Source organism: Corythoichthys intestinalis, chromosome 11, assembly GCF_030265065.1.
Source record: "Corythoichthys intestinalis isolate RoL2023-P3 chromosome 11, ASM3026506v1, whole genome shotgun sequence".
NCBI lineage: Eukaryota > Metazoa > Chordata > Actinopteri > Syngnathiformes > Syngnathidae > Corythoichthys > Corythoichthys intestinalis.
Window position 1 is genome coordinate 54,869,859 of NC_080405.1, and position 20,267 is coordinate 54,890,125.

At 40.3% G+C, this 20,267-nt stretch overlaps 1 protein-coding gene across 1 annotated transcript; it reads right to left on the minus strand.

The window, feature by feature from the left end:
• Positions 1 to 387: 387 nt before the first annotated feature.
• On the minus strand, positions 388 to 20,183 carry LOC130924003 (probable carboxypeptidase X1). The gene is made up of 15 exons (XM_057850278.1): positions 19,868 to 20,183; positions 14,228 to 14,365; positions 13,857 to 13,966; positions 13,656 to 13,795; positions 13,317 to 13,401; positions 13,082 to 13,241; positions 12,751 to 12,836; positions 10,283 to 10,406; positions 9,262 to 9,458; positions 5,787 to 5,966; positions 5,529 to 5,726; positions 5,357 to 5,453; positions 5,149 to 5,288; positions 2,943 to 3,045; positions 388 to 786 (listed from the first exon to the last, which is right to left on the minus strand). The coding sequence occupies exons 1-15, from the start codon at positions 20,106 to 20,108 to the stop codon at positions 530 to 532; spliced, it is 2,256 nt and encodes a 751-aa protein (XP_057706261.1). The 5' UTR covers positions 20,109 to 20,183; the 3' UTR covers positions 388 to 529.
• Positions 20,184 to 20,267: the final 84 nt, after the last annotated feature.

Genomic DNA, 20,267 nt, shown 5'->3' on the forward strand with positions numbered 1-20,267 from the left:
TTTATTTTTATGATTTTTAAAATTTATTTCTATTTTTTTTAAAAAATGGGTAAATTTTACTGTGTGACTTGGCTGGATATTGCCTTTCATTTTATATTATTATTTTAATTAAATAATTGTATTTTTTAATTTTTTTGTAAATTATTATTTTTTATTTTTTTCAATTAAAAAAAATATTTTTTTAGATTATTTTATTATTATTATTATATATATGATTTTAATCACTATTGTCTTTCCGACCTGGCAACCCTGCTTGCATTATAAGGTCACAGCGTCACCGATTTCAAATCGGCTCGTTTGACTTTCAAAAGCAACTGCAATCAAAAACCACTTTTGCAATTAGTTATAGAAAATAGGATATTTTAATAACTTTTTAATGATCTGGAAAATGCATTTTCAATATCCACAAGTTTTTCATAGCTGTACGAACTATGGTAAAGACAATCAAACCTATAATGGAAAAATATGTACTTCCACCAACAGTTCCTGATCCGGATATCACCCTGTGTGTACAAAAGTTCGGTTTTCTTCACATGGTTTTGGCGCGTCTGCCCGCTAGCCGCAGCTTGCGTAGCTTGCGCAGCCGCAGCTGTCTTGAAAGTTGGACGCCTTTGTACGGCTTGCTCTCCTTTCGTCTCGGCTCTTTGGTCAGGCGGAAGTCGCACACGGTGGGGAAGTAGTCGTACATGACCTGGCAGGTGCGCGTGGACGGCAGGTAGCCGGTGGCGGTGGCTGTCACGCGGTACTCGCCAGGGTTCAGCAGGCGCCAGAAGTCACCACCTGATGCTTTTTTTTTTTTAAAGCAGGTTGATTATAAAAGGAAATACTCATTATTTAAATGTCTATATAAGAAGCTCAATTATCTTTTGGTACTTCGTTTTGTAACACTGGCCACTAGGTGGTGCAGTCACAATTACTTTTCTAAGAAAGATCACCACCCAAACAGTTAACATAACAGTTATCGTATTCTATCAACTGATATCGGGTGATTTTGGAAAAAAAAGCCCATATTTCGCCCCGATATAGTAGCTAGCCAACAAATCGGTCTATTGGCTGATGACTGATCTTAAAAAAAAAATCCATATATCAGCCAACCGATATATTGGTTGAACTTTATAAGACAGATCACCACAGAACAGTGAACATAACAATTATCATATCGCCCGATATCGGGCAAGCTTGAAAAATGTCCATTTTATCGGCCCGATATAGTGGTTAGCCAACATATCGGTCGATCTTTATGAGAAAGTTATTTTATTATATTGGCTATATATTGGCCTATCTTGGAAAAAAGTCCATATATCGGCCCGATATATCGGTCGACCTTTATAAGAAAGATCACCACCCAAACAGTGAACATAACAGTTATCATATTGCCCGACATCGGGCAATCTTGAAAAATGTTCAATATATCGAGCCAATATATTGGCTAGCCAACAAATCGGTCAATCTTTATGAGAAAGTTTTTTTTTTTTTTTTTAATGATATCAGCTATATATTGGCCTATCTTGAAACAAGTCCATATATCGGCCCAATATATCTGTCGACCATTGTAAGAAATATCACCACTCAAACAGTGAACTTAACCATTATCATATCACTCGATATCGGGCGATCTTGAAAAATGTCCATGTATCCGCCCAACATAGTAGCTAGCCAACATATCGGTCGACAGTTATGAGAAGGATTGGCATCTAAGCAGCTAACATAAGTTCTACTATCATATTAGCTATATATTTCCCGATCTTGTAAAAAGTCCATATATCTCGGCCCGATATATCAGTCAACCTTTATTAGAAATATTACCACTCAAACAGTGAACATAACTGTTATCATATCGCCCGATATTGGGCGATCTTGAGAAATGTCTATATATCGGCCCAATATAGTAGCTAGACAACATATCGGTCGATCTTTATGAGAAAGTTGTTTTATTGTATTGGCTCTATATTGGCCTATCTTGAAAAAAGCCCATATATCGGCCCGATATATCGGTCGACCTTTATAAGAAAGATCACCACCCAAACAGTGAACATAACAGTTATCATATCGCCCGACATCGGGCAATCTTGAAAAATGTTTAATATATCGAGCCGATATATTGGCTAGCCAACAAATCGGTCAATCTTTATGAGAAAGTTTTTTTTTTTTTTTTTTTTTAATGATATCAACTATATATTGGCCTATCTTGAAAACAGTCCATATATCGGCCCAATATATCTGTCGACCATTATAAGAAATATCACCACTCAAACAGTGAACTTAACCGTTATCATATCGCCCGATATCGGGCGATCTTGAAAAATGTCCATGTATCCGCCCAATATAGTAGCTAGCCAACATATCGGTCGACAGTTATGAGAAAGATTAGCATCTAAGCAGCTAACATAAGTTCTACTATCATATTAGCTATATATTGCCCGATCCTGTAAAAAGTCCATAACTTTAACAGAACTTTATAAGACAGATCACCACCAGAACAGTGAACATAACAGTTATCATATCGCCCGATATTGGGCGATCTTGAAAAATGTCCATATATCGGCCCGATATAGTAGCTAGACAACATATCGGTCAATCTTTATGAGAAAGATTAGCACCCAAGCAGATAACATAAGGTCTTATATTACACCGGCTACATATTGACTGGTGTCCCGTCCCAGCTTGAAAAACGTCCATTTATCGGCCCGATACATCGGTCAGTCTTTGTGAGAAAGATTAGCACCCAAGAAGATAATAAAAGGTCTTCTATTATATCGGCTAAATATTTGCCGATCTTGAAAAAAGTCAATTTATCAACCCGATATATTGGTCGACCTTTATAAAAAATATCACCACCTAAACAGTGAACATAACAAGTTATCGTATTGCCCGATATCGGGCGATATTGAAAAAAGTCACAATAGTGAACAACGGAATGAATCAGAGATGACTGACGGAACCTGATCGGATGTGATGGTCGATCTCTTCCACTTGAATAACAGCGTTCGGGATTCCAGCCTCTGTGTCTTTGTCACGGACCACGCCTTTGATACCCCGGTGAACCTGCAACACATTCGCCATTTGTTTCTATTATGTAGTGGTAGTAAAAACACAGAGGTTTGAGAGATTTATTGCATGTTGTGGATTACTGGTTTTTGGGTGAATTACTACGCAGTCCCTGAAGGGACATCGACAGAAATAGAATAAATTTAAGCAATCTAACGCGCACCAGACTGTTTCTCGTGCACACTCGTGAGCTTTCGGGTGCGCACCAGAAATAGATCTGATAAACATTACAAGGTCGAGAGCCAAAGCCAACACTGTCTAATGCTAATGTTTACCAGATAGTTTATCGTGTACACCAGATTGTTTCTCGTGCGCACCAGAAACTATCTGTTAAACATTAGCATGATATAGCATTTAAGCTAGCGAAATTTTCCGATGCAAGTTAGCCAATTGTTGCATTGTACAATGTAGCATTATTGCAGTTGGCTCACTTGCATAGCAAAAGTCATAAATTTCTTGGCAAAAATTTGCCATCTCAAATGCTATTTAAGTTATTGTTTATAAAACTGGCTACCTTATATAACAAAAGTCTGCTAGCTTAAATGCTATATCATGCAAATGTTTACAACAATTGGCTAACTCGCATTGCAAAAGTCTGCTAGCTTAAATGCTATGTAATGCTAATGTTTACCAGATAGTTTCTGGTGCCAATTATTCTAAACATTAGCATAATAATACATTTAAAATGGCTTTTTTTTCATGAAATTTATGACTGCTATGCAAGTTAGCCAATTGCAACAATGCAACAATTGGCTAACTTGCATCGGAAAAGTCCGCTAGCTTAAATGCTATATAATGCTAATGTTTAACAGATAGTTTCTGGTGCGCACAAGAAACAATCTGGTGCAAGTTAACCAATTGTTGTAAACATTTGCATTGTATAGCATTTAAACTAGCAGATTTTGCTATGTAAGTTAGACAATCTTGTAAACATTAACATTATATAGTATTTAATGTCGCAAACCTTTGCTACGAAGGTTAGCCAATTATTATAAACATTAGCATAATGTAGCATTTAAGATTTTTTTCTATGATGATGAATAATTTATGAATTTTGCTATGCAAGTTAGCCTATTGTTGCATTGTTGGAATTGGCTAAATTGCATAGCAAAAGTCTGCTAGCATAAATGCTATATAATGCTAATGTTTACCATATAGTTTCTGGTGCACACTAGAAACAATCTGGTAAACATTAGCATTATATAGCATTTAAGCTAGTTTAAATGCTATATATAGCTTAAATGCGATATTATGCTTTCCCTATGCAAGTCAGCCAATTGCAACAATTGGCTAACTTGAATAGCAGTCATAAATTTCATAGAAAAAAAATTGCCATCTTAAATGTATTATTATGCTAATGTTTATAATAATTGGCACCAGAAACTATCTGGTAAACATTAGCGTTACATAGCATTTAAGCTAGCAGACTTTTGCAATGCAAGTTAGCCAATTGTTGTAAACATTTACATGATATAGCATTTAAGCTAGCAGACTTTTGCTATGTAAGGTAGCCAATCTTATAAACAATAACTTATATAGCATTTAAGCTGGCAAATTTTTGCTAGAAAATTTATGACTTTTGCTATGCAAGTTAGCCAACTGCGACAACGCTACAATTGGCTAACTATGCAAGTTAGCCAATTGCAACAATGCAACAATTGCCTAACTTGCATAGCTTAAGTCCGCTAGCTTAAAGTCTATATAATGCTAATGTTTACCACATAGTTTCCGGCGCACACTAGAAACAATCTGGTAAACATTAGCATTATATAGCATTTAAGCTAGCAGACTTTCGCTCTGCAAGTTAGCCATTTGCAAAAATTGGCTTACTTGCATAGCAAAGTCATAAATTTCATAGAAAAAAAATTGCCATCTTAAATGCTATGTTATGCTAATGTTTATAAGAATTGGCTAACTTTCATAGCAAAAGTCCGCTACCTTAAATGCTATATAATGTTAATGTTTACAAGATTGGCTAATTTGCAAAGCAAAAGTCGTCTTAGCTTAAATGCTATATCATGCTAATTTTAAGATTGTTATTATTGATTTGTATTGTGCAAGGCGGTGGTTGTCACTAGAATTCATGCACAGTCGTGACACCTGTTCCATGTAGACCAGCAGAGACTCTTTGTTGTTCTCCCACTCGATGGGAAGCTCGCTGGCATGCGGAAACTTGTCGCAGGACAACTCCACCGTCACCTCGAAGCAGTTGGTGTGCAGGTAGCTGAAGTCGTTCATGCCTTTACACGCGCACAAAAATACAGGCATGATATGCGTATGTTGGTAAAAATTGAGATTTTGCTCTTACTTCCAGGAACGTTGTGCCAGTCAGCCCCGTTGATGATGTTGTTGTAGCGGGTGAAGTCCCTGTTGTGGCACGGCCGCCGGTCGGGATTGGACATCACCTGTAACGGTCATTTTGCTCTTTTACGTGAAATTTGTAAACGCGGCAAGTCTGTTGTTTTAGTCTAAAGAGTCACCTGGTTGGTGCTGGCGTAGACGGCGGCCAGCCATCGAAAGAAGCTATCGTCCGGGGTGGGCGTGTGTTCTCGAGGCGCCCAATCGCGGGTCATGTCAAACGGGTACGTGACCACCAGCTCTCCACCGTGCAGGTTGGCGCCGAGCACAAAGGGGATTTTGCGCATCCAGCTGATGACGGCGCGGGTCTCCGACGCCACCTGTTGGTAGAGCGGACCGCGTCAGAACGCGTGATGACGGAGCGCGGGAGAACTACGTACGAAGGCGTCCTCCGAGGTGTACTGCTCGGGGATTGGGAAGTAGTGGTTGATGAGTTTGGAGCGGTCCTTCTCCAGCTCTATGGCGGTCCACATGACTGTGTTGAGGTCAGCAAAGTTGTGGTTCATGTCGATACCTTCGTAGCTGTATCGACCCAAAGTCCAACCGGAGAGCTCCGAGCCCTGCGGGGAAACAACAACGTGTTTTCCTAGCATCTTGGGTCACTACCTGGTAATATGGGGGGATTTCAGGGAGGTGCGACCCATCGTCCCTTCCCTGGGGGCTGGCTAATTGGGGCGCGGATGTTCCGGGGGACTGCCCTGGGTCATGAGGGGATGATGGTGGCCCCTTTGCCGGAGCTGTTGGGGGAGGAGTGTGTCGCGCTCGCTACCTTCCTGATTGGCTGGGGTGGTGCTGCGCCCTGGCATTTCCACTTTTCTGCAGGACTATCACACGTCTGAGTGGGTTCACGCATGAATGGTGCAATTAGACACTCTCAGGTAGAGAGATTGTCGGGGCCAGGATTAGCGATCAAGTAACATAGAATAGGATGTCAACATATCCACATTTACAGGTGATTTACAAAATCCTGGGTTCCCAACCTCACATTGCTGAATTGTGTATGCTCAACCCCGCCTGATCGAATTTTGACTCACCTTCCCTCATCTTTCTCCTCAGTTATCTGGTGTCCATGGGTAAATATAATGAGCTAACGATTAGAGGCGTGCGAAATTTCCGATTCTTAGATTATTTGCGATTCGGCCGTGGAAGATTCGAGAACGATTCACAAATATCCAAATTCCGATTATTGAATTATACCAGGTAAAGCGGAAGTAAAACACAATCAGCGCGGTCTTTGGGACGCAATGAGGAACGGACCGAGAGTAAATATCATGTTCAACTCATGCCGCTAGATAAAAAAAACAATCATACCTGTCTGCAGCCGACAGCCGCTACAAACAACGCCCAGTTGCTAGTTGCTACAAACATACGGCTACAGTAGACATCATATATATGTAGAACTAGATGCAAAATGACAACGACGTCAGTGTTACAACATGTATTATTGAACAGAGATGCTAAATGACAGACTTTATGGCGTAAGTAGACAGCCGCCATCTTAAAGCAGTAGACCTCTGTAGAAGGCTCTGTTGTAGCGAACCTAGTTAACTTTTTATCTAAAATACTCCTAAATCAGCAGAATCTTGTCTTGAATCTATCTTTAAATGATGAAATAGAGTTAAAACTTTGACAAAAGTAGACAGAAGGGAAATTATGGAATAACGGGAGGAATTTTAACAACTGTAACAGTTGATTCACAACATTAAATTAATTGAATGTAGTTTAAAGATGCTGATACAGAATGGGGAATGGAGTTTTTTATTTACTGTTATTTTTGTATATTTGTTTACTGTTATATGTTAACTTGATACTGAAATAGTAGTGTGGTTTAGCTTGAGAGTATTTTTGAACAATTTTGGAACTAATGTACAAAACATTAAAAAAAAAAAAAAAAAGGAGGGGGGGTGCATCAATAATCGTTTTATAATTGAATCGGAGCCTCTGAATCGTAATTGTAATCGAATCGTTAGGTGCCCAAAGATTCCCTGCTCTACTAACGATAGCTCTATGACTATAGTCACTATGTTCATAGGTAGCATAGGCATGTAATAATGTATTTCTTGTTGTTGCTTGTTCTTCTCCTCTTCTGTCTATTACTTCCTTTCTGTCCTCCATGCTCATTGCTTTCTCCAATAAATAAAACATTATGAACAACCGTAATAGGAGTATATCAATTTCCCATGTGATACATTAAAACTGTTCAGACCATAAGGACACTCAGATTCCTATTCTCCGTGTCCAAGCAGATGAATAAGATAGGTAAAACAAAACAAAAAATCTTATTTATGCAAATTTTCGACACTTCTTGTGCCTGCTTAATCAACTTAATATGAAGAATTTTTGCAACTACAATTTCTGGAGAAATTATTATGGGGCTTTGCTCTGGGGACATTTTGGGCACATATAATATTGATATTAGGTCACTTCCTCTTGATTTGGGGACATGTCCTGTTGATATGGGGTCATTTTCTGTTTATTTGGGGACATGTCATTTTGATTTGGGCACAAAAGATATTTTGTCATTGAAAATGAATGGGAACTTTTGACGTATATGGCCATCAATGGCATGTGTATACACGGGCGTCAATACAATGTAAATGCCATTGAAAATGAATGGGAAATTTGGACGTACACGGCCGTCAATGGCATCTACTTACATATGTGTCAAATGAATCCAAGTACATTGGCATCAATACAATTGACATACATGACCGTCATTGGCATCTGTGTACATGAGCGTCAATGCAATGTAAATGCAATTGGGAATGAATGGGAAATTTGGACGTACATGGCCGTCAATGGGATCGACTTCCATAAGGGTCAATGGAATCCAAGTACATTGGCATCAATACAATTGACATACATGGGCATCCATGCAATGTAAATGACATTGGAAATGAATGGGAAATTTGGACGTATACGGCCGTCAGTGGTATCAAATTACATATGCTTCAATGGACTTCAAGTACATTGGCATCAATAGAATCGACATACATCGCAGTCAATGGCATGGATGTGCAGAGCCCTCATTGGCATCTGTGTATACGTGGGCGTCAATGCAATGTTAATGCCATTGGAAATGAATGGGAAATTTGGGCGTACACAGCCGTCAATAGCATCAACGTACATCTGCATCAATGGAATTCAAGTACATTGGCATCAATAGAATTGACATACATGGCCGTCAATGGCATCTGTGTACATGGGCGTCAGTAGTATCGAATTACATATGCGTCAATGGAATCCAAGTGCATTTGCATCAATAGAAATGACGTACATGGCTGTCAACGGCATGGACGTGCATAGCCCTCATTAGCATCTGTGTACATGGGCGTCAATGTAATGTGAATGCCATTGGAAATGAATGGGAAAGTTGTATGTACAAGGCTGTCAATGGCATCGACTTACATATGTGTCAATTGAATCTAAGTACATTGGCATCAATAGAACTGACATCCATGGCCCGCAATGGCATCTTTGTACATTGGCGTCAATGCAATTTAAATGCCATAGGAAATAAATGGGAAATTTGGACGTACATGGCCGTCAATGGCATCGACCTAGATATGCATCAATTAAATCCAAGTACATTGGCATCAATGGAATTGACATACATGGCCGTCAATGGCATCAGTGTACGTGGGTGTCAATGCAATGTAAATGCCATTGGAAATGAATGGAAAATTTGGATTTATATGGGTGTCATTGGCATCCCATTAGAAATGAATGGGACATTTTTTGGCAAATTTGGGGGGAACCGTAAGTTTTTTCCAAATTATGTATACAGCTTTTACAACGGTATAAATATATACCGTATATGACAACTCTCATCAAAGCTTTCCAGGAGAACGGAACCTTTTTGAAGGCCATTTCGTATCCGTCGGGGTTCATAGAAGGCAGCAGGTGGATGCGGGTGTCTTGAACCAAGCGAACCACGCGTTCGTTTCCGCGCTTGTACTCGCGACACATGAACTGCATCAGGTTGAGAAGCAACTCGCGGCCCAGCACCTCGTTGCCGTGCATCCCGGCAACGTAGCGGAACTCCGGTTCCCCTGCAAAAAACGCACGCTTTATTCTCGTCTAAATACTACGGAAAAAGTTTTTTTGTCCCCTCCAAAATGTGTTCTTCGGAAGACACAAAGTTACATACACAAAGTTACACACACAAATTTAAACTCTTACTATCACAACCATTCTACTTTCCACAAACACGCGTGTGAGCGTATGTGTGCCAACTACAGAATGCCTTTTCCACACAGAAGTGTCAAATATTCCCAGAGAAGTAGCATTCCAGAAAAAGTTTTCCAAGCTGGCCCATCTGTGGCTGTCTTGATGCGCTTATTTATAAAATAATTTATAACATACGTAAGGATAATTTATATTATGATGCCTGAGTTTATATTTTACTCTTTCAGTATCGTTTACGTTCAATCACGTGGTGTTCAACCATGTTTACAATAAATTCAGGCCTCAAGGAGTTAATTTACGTACGGTCGCTAAGGCGGGAAATGGGTGGCATGTGGGAGGAGCCGAGTGGGCCAAAGACAACATTTGTACAAGTGGAGAGCAAACCGGACGGAGAACGTTTAGCACAGAGAAGAGCGTTTTGGATGTGCGGCGCAAAAGGAACATAGGCGCACTTTAGGAGGGAGAGTGTTGCCGCAACACAAAGTGGCTCCTGTCCCTCATCATACATATCATGCAATCAGCAGGGCTCGCGTCGTGAGTGTGTTCAGGTGTAGCTTCCTTCATCGAGCGAAACCTCAAGTTAAAAACAAGTTTGTGTAACACTTGCATTTGCAGATTTCACTTTCAAATGTTTTGATTTCCAGATGTATTTTTGTGTTTGTCACGTTAAAGTAGTCACGTTACTCACCAAGTTCATGTTTTCCCGGGTTGTCTGTGATTTCCATGACCAGCAGCTGCAGACCAGTGTAGCTCTTCCCGATGCTGTACACGCGAGTGATGTCTGGACACGCCTCGTTCACTGCCTTCATCAACTGCAACGACAAAGAGTGTCACATGCTTCTGTCTTTCGAAAATGGACAGAAGCAGAAGATGTGGAGGAAAGAGCTGAAGATGCATGTCTATCAGTCCTACCTGCCTACCTACCCAACTTATCTACAGTACCTATCTTCTTACCTCCCTTCTTATTTACCCTACCTATTTACAGTACCTACTTAGCTAACCACCTACCTACCCTACCAACCCATCTACCTACCTAGCCTAGCTACCCACCTGACTTACCTACCCTACCCATCTACCTACCCTAATTATCTCCCTACAGTACCTATCCAACCTACCCACCTACCTAAAGTACCTACCTTCCCTACTTACCTAGAATACCTACCGTAGCTACCCTGCCTATAGTGCCTACTAACCTACCCATTTACTTAGGCAACCTACCCTACTTATTTACCTATGGTACCCACCCTACCTACCTACATACACTGCATGCCCTAGCTACCCACCTACCCTACATATAGTACCTACTTATCACCCACCTACTTAGTCTACCTATCCTACTACAGTACCTGTTCACCTACTGTAGTACATACTCTAGCTACTCTACCTATAATACCTACTTACCTACCCACCTACTTAGCCTACCTACCCTACTTATCTACCTACAGTACCTACCCAGTACCCTAGCTAACCATCTACCCTACCTAAAGTACCTACTCACCTAACCACCTACTTACCCTACCTAGTACCTACCTACCTACTAACATACCGAACATACCCTAGCAACCCATCTACCCTACCTATAGTACCTACTCACCTACTTAGTCTACCTACCCTACTTAACTACCCACCTACTTACCCTACTTACCTACCCTACCTATAGTACCTACTTAGCTAACCACCTACTTACCCTACCTACCTACCTAAACACCTACTAACATACAGTACATACCCTAGCTACCCATCTACTCTACCTATAGTACCTACTCACCTTCTTAGTCTACCTACCCTGCTTAACTCCCTACAGTACCTACCCACCTACCTACAGTACCTACCTACCCTACTTACCTTCCTACCTTAGCTACCCACCTACCCTACCTATAATACCTACGAAACTACCCACATACTTAGGTTACTTGCCCTACTTATCTACCTAAAGTACCCACCCTACCTACCTGAATACCTACCTCCATACAGTACATACCTTAACTACCCACCTACCCTACTTATAGTACCTACTTACCTACTCACCTACTGAGCCTACCTACCCTACTTACCTACAGTACCTGCTCAACTATCTACAGTACCTAACCTAGCTACCCACCTACCTTACCTATAGTACCTACTTACCTACCCACCTACCTATCCAACTAACATATGGTACATACCTATCTTCCAACCTCCCTACTTCTTTATCATACCTAACTACCTATCTACCTTACTTAGTTAACCACCTACTTACGCTACCAACCTATCTACCTACCTGACCTACCTACCCACCTACCCTTCCTACTTAACTACCCACCTACTACCCTACTTATCTCCCTACAGTACCTACCCAATCTACCCACCCACCCACCTACCTACCTTACCTACCCTACTTACCTACAGTACCTACCTACCTACTCTAGCTATCCACCTACCCTACCTATAATACCTACAATACTTACCTACCCACCTACTTAGGCTACCTACCCTACTTATCTACTTACAGTACCCACCCTAGCTACCTAAATATCTACCCACAAAGAGTATATGCCCTAGCTACCCACCTATAGTACCTACTTATCACTCATCTACTTAGTCTAACTACCCTACTTACCTACAGTACCTGTTCACCTACCTACAGTACTTACCCTAGATACCCACCTACCCTACCTATAGTACCTACTTACCTACCCACCTACTTAGCCTACTTATCTACCTACAGTACCTACCTACCCTAGCTACCCACCTACCCTACCTACTTACCTACCTAAATACATCCCTACATACAGTATATACCCTAGCTACCCACCTACCCTACTTATAGTACCTACTTACCTACCCACCTACTTGGCCTACCTACCCACCTACCGTGTGTAGACGTTTCATATCCACTTCAAATTTATCCTAAAATTGTTTTCTAATGTTGTCTAATACGACACTAAAAAATACTTTGAGTGGAGCATGAAGTTGTGGCTCCAATCATCATCTTGTTTATCTTGGGTACGATTAGAGGAGGCAGGCCAGCGGAGCGGGAATGTTTGCTCTGCGACCGCCGCTCGTGGCGCTGCCGCAGTCAAATGTCTCCCAATATTTGTTTTGCGGTGGGACGGCAACAGGAGCGTGTTGTGGGACCCCGTCAGCCCTCCCCTACCCCACCTCCTCCCGCATTACCTTTCTCATCTCCTTGTAGTTGTGGTGCCTGAAGTCCAGTTTGTCCCTGGTGACTTGCGTCTGCCACGGGTATGGCACGTTGGGATCTGGAACATCAGCGGATTGGAGTGCAAACTGAAATCAATACTCATATTTCATTTCGCTCCTCCCAGTCAAAATGGATTGGACGTCTAACGCCGTCAACGGCACTAAAAGCTGAGCACTGACAGCTTTTAGGCTCCAGCACCCCTGCAAGCCTCATGACGAACAGCGGTACAAAAGCTGAAGGAATGAACTGGCAGAATTTTTGTTGCTTTTATGATTATTATCAAAACCAATATTCAAAAAGTACCTGGCAATGTGCATCCCAGCACTTCAGCCCGAAGACAGATGTCTCCTCGCGTCCCGTTCTGGTACCACGTCTGAGGGTTGATGCGGATGTAGCGCGCCACTACCGACTTATTAAAAACGGCCAGTACTGGAGTCTCCGCATCGCGGTTGCCTTGGAAAACCTACGCGCACAAAAATATGCCAGCCGCAAGCTGGAGTAACAGACAACATTAGGGACGTTGAGCGGAGACGCTTACGGCTTCTTGACTTCCGTTCATGCACGGCTTCCAGAGCAGTGAATCGTTGCTGAACTGCACCTTGTACGTGTAAACCACATCCCAACTGCATCACAGACAAGAACATGTCCAACTCTATTACTGAAATGACTTTTTGTGTTTTTGTGCTATTGAAATGAATGGTGAATAGGGCCATTGGAAATGAATGGGAAATTTTAGCCATTAGAAATTAATAGGTACGTTTTCGTTCTGAATGGGTGTATTTTAGTTCTGTAACTTGTTAGTGTATGATGTTACTAGCGTGTACTGTTTGATAACAGTGAATGACTAGTGCGTCATTTTCTAGCGCTAGCTGCCAACCTCCAGATGGAACTCCGCCCCTGCAGGATGACGCCCGTGAAGCGCGTCAGTCTGAGGGCGTCCACCTCCAGCCATTGCTTGGTGTCGCGCTCGTAGGCGCACCATGCGCCGTCGTAGATGTCGCCGTCTTCGATGCCCGACTGCCATGAGGAAACAAAATAAAAACCTCACATCAATCTGGCCACGTTAGCACTCGCTCACCTGGATGTTGAGTCGTCCACGATGGGGGCCCAAGCCTCGTCGTTTGTAGGACGACGCCCTCAGCTGGGTGTCCTTCACCTTCAGGGACTCCAGACCCAGCGGAGGACACTCTGAAGGAGTACGTCCAGGGCGTTTTCATCGGCACGGAATAAATCACAATTACGTTCAGATGCAAGACATACTTTGACGCCGTTAAAATAATTATTAATTTGTGACTATGTGTTAACTAGTTAACTTTCTTTGTGGGGTGATTCACATGACAGTCCAGCACAACTACACGTCACATGCACACTCGCCACACCTCAAACTCAACAGCGTCTTATTGAGTTCAATGACGACGCAGCATCAGCAACACACTACACCACACTTACGTGTCGCTGTTTCCTGGACGACCGGCGGACTCGCCTTGGACTTCTTAATGACTTTAGGCCTCTTGGCGGGAATTTGTAGTTTCTTGTGGGCCCCTTCGTTTTTCTTTGACACCTTCACGTTCCTGATCGGTCTCCTCTCTACGGAGATGCATAAAATAAGATGCATCTGAAGAACATGCATCTGGTTTCCATCCAGTGGATGCAAAAAAAGACAACAGTGGAAGCATATGGTGGTGCATGTTTGACTTAACGAAAGACTTTAGCCATCTTTTAGTAGTGCTCAGTTTTTGTAAGATTTTTCAGAGAACACGCAAGTCATTCACTCCCCAACTATGTAAAGCAGAGGTATCCAAACTTTTTGCAGAGGGGGCCAGATTTGGTGAGGTAAAAATATGGGGGGCCGACCTTGGCTGACGTTCTTTACGTAGAACAATATATTTAAGCAAATTTTAGCAAGCCATTCTGTGTGTCACATTTGCTGTATTATTTTTTTTTTTAATGAATAATTTCAACAATCTCTCAACTAGCCTTTGTGGCGTTCTCTTTCGACTCTCGGGATCTTGAGAAATACTGCTGCTGTGAAATTAAACTAGCTTCAAGTTGCTTCAATTTCTCGCTGCGGATCTTCCCTGTAATATTGTCGTACATGTCAGCGTGTCTTGTTTGGTAATATCGCCTCACATTGAACTCTTTAAAAACAGCGACTGTCTCTTTGCAAATGCGGCAGACACAGTCGTTGCGTATTTTAGTGAAGAAATAGTCCAATTTCCACGTATCCTTGAAGCGTCGGCCGTCACAGTCAACTTTGTTTTTTGTTGTTGATTGTTGCCATTTTAGAAAATTGGAAGTCAAGGGTCACACGGGGTAATGTTGCTTAGAGGGCTGCTGCCTTTTAGTGGGTAAATGAGGAGAAGCTTTAATGTGTAAGCAGTACTGCTGACCAATTTAATAAATCTGTGTGCGGGCCAGACATTATTGATCTTATGACAGAGGCTGGGGGCCGGATGAAATCTGACCACGGGCCGCATTTGGCCCCCGGGCCGCACTTTGGACATATCTGATGTAAAGTCATGGTTGCCACTTGGAAGATGTACCTCAAGTCTTGAGTGGCAACCGTGACTTTACACAGTTTATGAATTAATGACCTGCATGCGTGAACATTGTAAAGTCACGCTGCAAAGCTGCCGTAATGTTTACATGATAGTTATCACGTTTTTACATGATTGTGTCATGTAAAAACGTGATAAATATCATGCAAAAATGTGATACTGTCATGTGCAAAAAATTAAAATTGTGTAAAATGTGATAGTATCATGTAAAAACGTAATACCGTCATGTAAAAAACATGATGACTATTGTGTAAAAACGTGATAATTACCATGAAATCCGTGATAGTATCATGTAAAAATGTGATAACTATCATGTAAAAAATTCACTTTGTTACACAATATTACCGTGTAAAAATGTGATAACTTCTTTTCCTTTTGGCTATCATATAATAACATGATATTACTGCATCATGTAATAACGTGATAGTATCATGTAAAAACGAGAAACTTATCATGAAAACCCTGATTGTATCATTTAAAAACCTGATAGTTATCATCTAATATGTGATAACTATCATGTAAAAACGTGATATCATGTAAAAATGTGATAAATATCATGAAAAAATGTGATACTGTCATGTGCAAAAAACGTGATTAAAATTGTGTAAAATGTGATAGTATCATGTAAAAACGTAATACCGTCATGTAAAAAACATGATGACTATTGTGTAAAAACGTGATAATTACCATGAAATCCGTGATAGTATCATGTAAAAATGTGATAACTATCATGTAAAAAAATCACTTTGTTACACAATATTACCGTGTAAAAATGTGATAACTTCTTTTCCTTTTGGCTATCATATAATAACATGATATTACTGCATCATGTAATAACGTGATAGTATCATGTAAAAACGAGAAACTTATCATGAAAACCCTGATTGTATCATTTAAAAACCTGATAGTTATCATCTAATATGTGATAACTATCATGTAAAAACGTGATATCATGTAAAAATGTGATAAATATCATGAAAAAATGTGATACTGTCATGTGCAAAAAACGTGATTAAAATTGTGTAAAATGTCATAGTATCATGTAAAAACGTAATACCGTCATGTAAAAACGTGATGACTATTGTGTAAAAACGTGATAATTACCATGAAATCCGTGATAGTATCATGTAAAAATGTGATAACTATCATGTAAAAACATCACTTTGTTACACAATATTACCGTGTAAAAATGTGATAACTTCTTTTCCTTTTGGCTATCATATAAAAACATGATATTACTGCATCATGTAATAACGTGATAGTATCATGTAAAAACGTGAAACTTATCATGAAAACCCTGATTGTATCATTTAAAAACCTGATAGTTATCATCTAATATGTGATAACTATCATGTAAAAACGTGATATCATGTAAAAAATGTGATAAAAATCATGTAAAAATGTGATATTACTGTATTATGTAATAATGTGATAGTATTATGTAAGATGTGATAACTATCATGTAAAAATGTGACACAGTGTAAAAACTTGATAATTATCATATAAAACGTCATAGTATGTAAAAACATACTATCATGTAAAAATGTGATAACTTCTTTACCTTTCGGCTAATAACGTGATATTATTGTATCATGTAATAATTACGCTTGAGAACGATAAACCGATACGACCGGATATCCGGTTTTACAGGTGAGAGATACAGCTGTATCGATAGTAAAGTTACCATTCGACAGTAATTAGCCATTAAATATTCAATGAACCGATAGTAGAGATAGAATTCGGCTATCGCGAGCACAAGAATCGGCTTCTAATGCCTAGTTCAATGCATTGCTTAATATGATAATAATTTAGCTTTTACCTCACATGCTGCGCTTGTGTCATTCACCACCAGCGCACTTAGATTGTGACCGCCGTCGTGGTTGCCTCAACTTCCCATTCATTTTGGCAGAACCGCTAGTAGCCGCCATCATTACCCGATCGTCACGGGCGTGTCATAACAACGCGGGAGCTAACAAAACCACTGTAACGCACGCTCCGTAGCGTTTTCTTCACAGCCCAAAACGAAACTAGTATTGGCAACGAAGCAACATGCTAAAACAATGGACAGTTTGCGCACCACGCCAGTGACGTGCAGCGATTGATTTTCAACGCACCCAGGAAAACAAAAGTCGGACTTCGAAGTGACAAAGGCAGCCAGATCTGTTCGCATGGGACAGAGCTAGTGTGAAGCGGTACAGAGATCGTGAGTTTTTAACCCTAAAAATTACAACGGTGGAAAGGGCGGCATATTGTTTCCACGAAACGCAGTCTACTCAAACATGAACATTTGGATCAGTTGATCTTCCTCAAGAAAAATCTGCCCTTCAAAAAAGATAGAGACAGTGATAAGGAATAAAAAAAATGGGGAAGCACAGTCATAAGTGAATGACTTTGCTGTGTATAAGGTTAAAGTAATGATTATAGACCTGTCTGTCTAAAATGCCATGTTTTTATTCCCCCAGTTATACCAGTGGTAAAGCATAATTTATTATTTTTATTTACGATAACACTAGCAGGCTTAATTTTTTTTTCTAAAGCTGCTGCATATAATTAATATTTTTTGCTTGTAAGATGTTTATGTTGAAAGTTTGCACTTAAATTACTTACCTATTGTGTTCAAAACACCAGGAAATACAGTAATTAAATTACTGCACTTTATTGTTGTCTGTCACTGGCGTTATATTTTATTGTCAATCCCATTCAACAAAATGACAGTCCTATAGTAAGCTTCATTTTTTTTTCATAAAAAAAAAAAAAAACATAACATTGGTATGAAATTTTGTTGTTTAATTTAATCTTTAATCTTTTTTATATGTTTAAAATACTGTATGAACACACACAACAAATGTTTACTATCGTATTGTTTTCACTCTGTATCGAACTGTATCTTTCTTAAACTGCATCGAATCGCTCAGCCTTAAAAATGTATTGTTTTTTTAATCGAATCGTAACCTGTGTATCTAGATACATATCGAATCAGCTTCATGCCAGAGATTCCCAACGCTAGTACCGTATTTTTCGGACTATAAGTCGCGTTTTTTTTTCATATTTTGGCTGGGGGGTGCGACTTATACTCAGGAGCGACTTATGTGTGGATTTATTAACACATTATGATATAATTTCACATGTTATTTTGGTGTTTTGCAGTGAGACTGATGGTTTTGTAAAGTTGTTAGCATGTTTTTATGCTATAGTTATCTGAATAACTCTTTATAGCTATGGCCACGTTCGCGTCCTGCCTTTGGCAGTGTATGTTCAATTGTATTATCGACTTTTTTATCTTGCAATGGATGCATTTAGTTTGTGGCGCTTTCACGCCCACGTGAGGGCGCACTCGCACTTGTTTACGTGAAGAAGAGCGCTCACACGCCAGAAGAAGACGGACAGCTACGTAGCTCTGAGTGAGTGAGTGGGCGAGTTAGCGAGAGAGAATAGACGGCTGCGAAACTACTTTCATTGTTTATGCTTTTAAATCATCTCTACAGAGGCAACGCCTGCGTGTATCATCTTTTCTGTTGTTGTTGTGTGTTTTCCACCCGCGGTCGGACACTTAGAGCCAGTTGTGTGGTTGTTTGAACGATGTGCTAATGATAGCGAACGCATGCTAACCTGTTACTTATTACTAATAGTACCTAATTATCATTTATTTACGTTGATGCGAACCTGTTTTCTATCGAGGACCAAACTGACTCAGCAAATTATACGAACGTCCAGCATTGTCTTTTGGGAGTTCACTGTATAGCCAGGACCGAGCCGTAGCGTAGGACAGTATATTCACATTTCTTTGTTCATGCACTGTACACTGTACATTTATTTAGCATGTTGTTCTCTATTGTATTTTTATATTAAATTGCCTTTCAAGATGACATGTCTGTTCTATGTGTTGGATTTTATCAAGTAAATTTCCCCCCAAAATTCGACTTATACTCCGGTGCGACTTGTATGTTTTTTTTCTCTTCGTTGGGCATTTTATGGCTGGATCGACTTATACTCAGGAGTGACTTGTAGTCCGAAAAATACGGTAATAATGTGATCAGTGTCATGTAAGAACATGATACTATTGTGTAAATATGCAATACTATCATGTAAAAATGTGATAATTATCGTGTAAAAATGTAGTATGGTAGATATTGCGGATTAATTTCCTGGCCCATGTATTTATTTATAATTGTTGTACCGCCATATCGTGGGATAATCGTGATCGAGAGCCTTGTATCACAATGTATTAAATGGTATTGTATCAGGAGCCTCCCATAAGGTTCCCACTCCTACTGGTGACACACCTGGGTGGCTTTTATGTAAGGTATCCCACTGTGTTGTCACAATACAAAGTGTTCAAGTTTACTTGAATACATTTTCAGAAACAGACAGAAAAGTGAGGTTTTTTTTGTTTTTTTTCAAATTTTACACTTGATCAGCAGGCATGCGTGCCAGAGATCAATCCATTTCGATATGAAAAACTGAAAAATCCATTCCGATGCCAACAAAATAGTGACATGTAAACAAATTAAAGACACAATGGCAACTTTACCTAAATGTAGTGGACTAGTTTCTGGCTGCTCACTCGGAGTTTCGTCACCGGTGGACTCCGAAGCCGGGCTGCTGGCGACGGGCTCTGCTGGAAAAGTGCCCGCCTCTGTGGAGCCTCCATTGGGCCGTGTCGTGCGGTTGTCCCGGACGGCGGCGGCGGTCACCCTACTGGAAAGGAGCACGGTGGAAATACCCAGAAAGAATAGTAACACCAAAGTCAAGTGCAGACTTGAAGCTCCCATGCTGATGCAAAGTTTTCTTTTATTTATTTATTTATTTTTTCATCAAGTGGCGGTGGTTATCGCCGGGCTGTCCACTTGCTATCAAGGTAGCAGTAACGCGAAGGTACTTCCGGTCAGTCATACAAATAAAAATGCGATTCCAGTTAGTATCAGTAGAAA

Coding starts and splice junctions, on each gene's coding strand:
- LOC130924003 (XM_057850278.1), bottom strand. CDS start 20,108: ATGGGAGCTTCAAGTCTGCACTTGACTTTGGTGTTACTATTCTTTCTG. Junction 13,967..14,227: donor CGTCCAGGAAACAGCGACAC/GTAAGTGTGGTG, acceptor GTACTCCTTCAG/AGTGTCCTCCGCTGGGTCTG. Junction 5,727..5,786: donor ACACCTCGGAGGACGCCTTC/GTACGTAGTTCT, acceptor CTCTACCAACAG/GTGGCGTCGGAGACCCGCGC.